At 43.7% G+C, this 3,493-nt stretch overlaps 1 protein-coding gene across 1 annotated transcript; it reads right to left on the bottom strand.

The window, feature by feature from the left end:
* Positions 1–587: 587 nt before the first annotated feature.
* On the bottom strand, positions 588–2,324 carry LOC149381075 (E3 ubiquitin-protein ligase PUB23-like). Its single transcript, XM_089601277.1, has 2 exons — positions 1,573–2,324; positions 588–1,079 (listed from the first exon to the last, which is right to left on the bottom strand). The coding sequence occupies exons 1-2, from the start codon at positions 2,281–2,283 to the stop codon at positions 588–590; spliced, it is 1,203 nt and encodes a 400-aa protein (XP_089457403.1). The 5' UTR covers positions 2,284–2,324.
* Positions 2,325–3,493: the final 1,169 nt, after the last annotated feature.

Here is a 3,493-nt window from a genome sequence, read left to right as displayed (position 1 = left end):
TTTTACATGTTATTATCCAATCAGTTTTTTATTTTACCCAAAACATTTCATATTAGCCCCTTTAGATTTTTTTTATTTATTTTCTATATTATAGCTCTGTCCCTGTAGACGATGATGGACGAAGGCAGTTAGTATTGATAAGTGGCGGGGCACGCGCAGCGTAGGCTGCATCCTTCGTAGATGTCACAGCTTGATGATGGATTTCTAAATCTCGTCCAACCGGCGCTATTTCCACAACTAACTCGTCCAATTCCGCACCGTCAATTGACCAATGATATTGGCGCACGAAGAAAATATTGACCAATTTGATTATTACACAAGAACCTGTCTATTCCCTGGTTTCGTAATACTTTGACTATCACATGGATATCGAGATATAGTCTTTTACTCTTGACCTAAGAAACGTGATTGGTTTTAACGCAATAAACGGAAGGAAGAGAAAAACCAGACCAATATATACGATCTTTTATGTTTATATTTAATTATATCATGTAGACAAATAAAGTACAAGGTGTTCATTCAACTCAATTATATACACGCACGGGCAAGAACAAGAAAACAAAATTGGAATCCAATGTATAGCGTAGTCAAGAGTTTTTACAGCGAGAAGCGGAAGTCAAAAAGTGAGCAACGCATGGAGAGTGGGCCCAGAGCTTGGAGTGCATCTTGAGCACGGCGGTGGCCTTGTCCTTGAGTGCGGCGGGGCAGTCTGCCTGCACCACCATGCAGAGCTTGGCCACGGCCCCCACGGCCATCATCTCGGCCAGCACCTCCGGCCTGGCCGACATCCCCGCCAGCCTGGCGAGCACCCTGATGGCCCCCTCGTCGGCGGCGGCCGACACCCGGAGCACCACCCTCGCCAGCACCGCTATGCCCCCCGCGTGGCCCACCACTCCCACCCTCCCCTCCGCGCTCCCACTCAGCTCTGCCAGCACCGCCACCGCCGCCTCCACCGCTGCTCCCCCCGCCAACACTGCCTCCACCGCCTCGAACACCGCCCCTGCCTCCACCATCTTCGCCCGGTTCCGCCCCCATCGGCTTGCCCCCACCATCGCCTCCATCCCCGCCTTCGCCCCCGCCTAAAAGTGGACAAGACGGTTAACAGGTTAAACATTTAACAAATGATTAGCTAACTAAGCCATCAAAAGTAGAAAAATTATTAATTAATCAACGTTTCGTAAATTTTTGGTAAATAACCACCAACAATTATTTACACCGCTGAAAATACGTAAAATACCCACCGAAATTTTCCGCCTTTACGTATTTTCAACAGTGTAAATAATTATTCGTGGTTATTTATAAAAAATTTACAAAACGTTGGCTATACGACTGTTTCCAATGTTTCATATAACTATTTATCCACTAGATCCCGCAATTTGGTTAATGATACACCATTAACCACCGTTCAAAACGGTTAATTTTTTTTTTCTTTTCTAAAACAATTGATTCTTTTGGTTAGCTATGTGAGTTGACATGTGAAAGCATAAAAATGGTTGGTTAAGCATAAAATAACCAACTAAAATTATGTGTTTGGTTAATTTTAATCGGATAAAATGTAAATAAAATGTCCACCTTCCTCCCCGCCTTCCCCCTCAGCGCGGCCGTGAGGCTCATGAACAGTTCCAGTTTAAGCCGCTCCAACGTCTCTCCCCGAGCTGTCCCCACCGCGAGCCTCAGAGCCTTCACCGCCTCCGGCCCCTCCACCTCCCGGAGAGCCCAGGCGAGGGCGTCGAAGAACTCGCAGTCGAAGATCTCTCCGCTGTGTGGGACCCACGCGCGGTTCAAGGCCCTCAGGGCGTCCTCAACCCCGGAGGGGTCTCCTTCCCTGAACCTCCGGACGACCAGCCCCGCCAGGGCTTCGGCGGCGCCTCCCTCGGCCAGGAGCATGCGGTTGCGCTCGCTCTCCCTGGCCAGGCTCTCGATCTCCCCCATCGCCGAGCGGTCTCCCGAGGCCCGGACCTTCCTGGCGAGGGCGAGGCAGCGCCGCCGGTCGAGAGGCGGCCGAGGGGTCGGGATGCGCTCCACCCCGACGCTCACGCACCACCCTTGGATGAGGCGGCGGAGCGTGTGGTTGGGCGTGATCATCGCCAGGTTGTCGTCGTACGGGAGGGGCTGGTTCGTGACGGGACACGTGGCGCCGTGCTCGGACAGCCACTTCTCGATGCTCTCCCGGTCGTAGGTTATGCCCGTCGCCGCCGTCACCGGATCTCTCATCATCTGCAGAGATATCGGACACGTGAAGTACTTTGGAACTTCTATGTCCTCCATATTTCTATAAACCATCAAAGCTAGAAATAGAAAGAAACGGGATAAGGGTTAAGATATGTAGTGCGACGAGTTATATAGTATGGTTTATGAGTAATAAAGGGTTTATATTATTATTGTTCAAACGGCGGTTTTCCATTTTTCTACATGTTAACGAGTCCACTATCTTCATTGGTCAACATACATTTAATTGCGGAATTTATGATTGAGCGTTTTCAGATTGTCAACTCTGGACACGTGGAGCGTTATTATGTGGTTTGTGGCGGACAGCTGATTAGAAGAGCCATTTGACCGCAAATATGGAGAAGGAGACATTGCCTTGAATTTTGAAGGTCAAGTTTGAAAGAAAGGGACACTCCACTAATAGGAGTCTAGAAAATATATTAATCTTAGTACTTTAAATTTATTTTAGAGAAAATACATAAAAAGAATGTATTTTTTTTAGGAGTATCACTTCATTCACACGAGTCAAGACACTGTTTTTCATAGTTTTTTAGTTATGGTAGCAACCGATCGAGTTGCATCTTCTTAATGACAGATTACTCCCTAAAAAAAATTCCAATCGTGAAACATACTGACAAAAAAAAAGTTATCATTTCAGAAAAATAAAACAAAAAATATGATATTGCAAAATAAAAAATTGACCACTTTAGAAATAAAGAAGATAAAATAGAATCAATTACGTTTGTAAATTTTTATTAGAAATGTATATCTGAAAATTTATAATTTCGAGTGAAAATATCAAAATGTATGTCTTTTTATTTTGAAGTAATTGTTTACTACTATTCTCAAAGTATTTAAAATATATAAATATTACAAAATGTAAAACGATGATAAATCCAAAAATCCTTCATTCATGACATCTAAACTTTAGTATTTATAAGGCCAGTCCCTGCCTTAAACGACATAGGCAATTGTTTTAGACCTCACATTCAAAAAACCTTATTTGCTTTATGCTTAGGCCTTATTTTTCTAAAAAGTTCTATAATTTTTAATTTTTCCAAAGGTCACAATTCATGTTGACCCCGCATGACATTTGAATGATGGCTATAATAATATCAATACAAATAACAAGCGTTGATACCAATAATAATGTCAATACAAATTATTGAGTTTACGGTAATGTAAAATGACTTATTGTGCATAATGTAGTGTTAATTGGACAGATATTCAACATTAATACCTGCGTTTTAGTTTCGACCTTCTTTTTCAAATTTCATTTAGTTGT

The sequence above is a fragment of the Urtica dioica genome, chromosome 11 (assembly GCF_054948205.1).
Source record: "Urtica dioica subsp. dioica isolate 48M chromosome 11, U.dioica_male_clone48M_v1_H2, whole genome shotgun sequence".
Lineage (NCBI taxonomy): Eukaryota > Viridiplantae > Streptophyta > Magnoliopsida > Rosales > Urticaceae > Urtica > Urtica dioica.
Note: the sequence above shows the minus strand (reverse complement) of the source record. Positions and strands in the feature narration are given on the sequence as shown.

Bases quoted from the DNA above. Each gene is read 5' to 3' on its own strand.
- LOC149381075 (XM_089601277.1), bottom strand. From the start codon at position 2,283: ATGGTTTATAGAAATATGGAGGACATAGAAGTTCCAAAGTACTTCACG. The intron at 1,080-1,572 runs GTGGACATTTTA...GTCCACTTTTAG, and splicing joins GGGGGAAGGCGGGGAGGAAG to GCGGGGGCGAAGGCGGGGAT.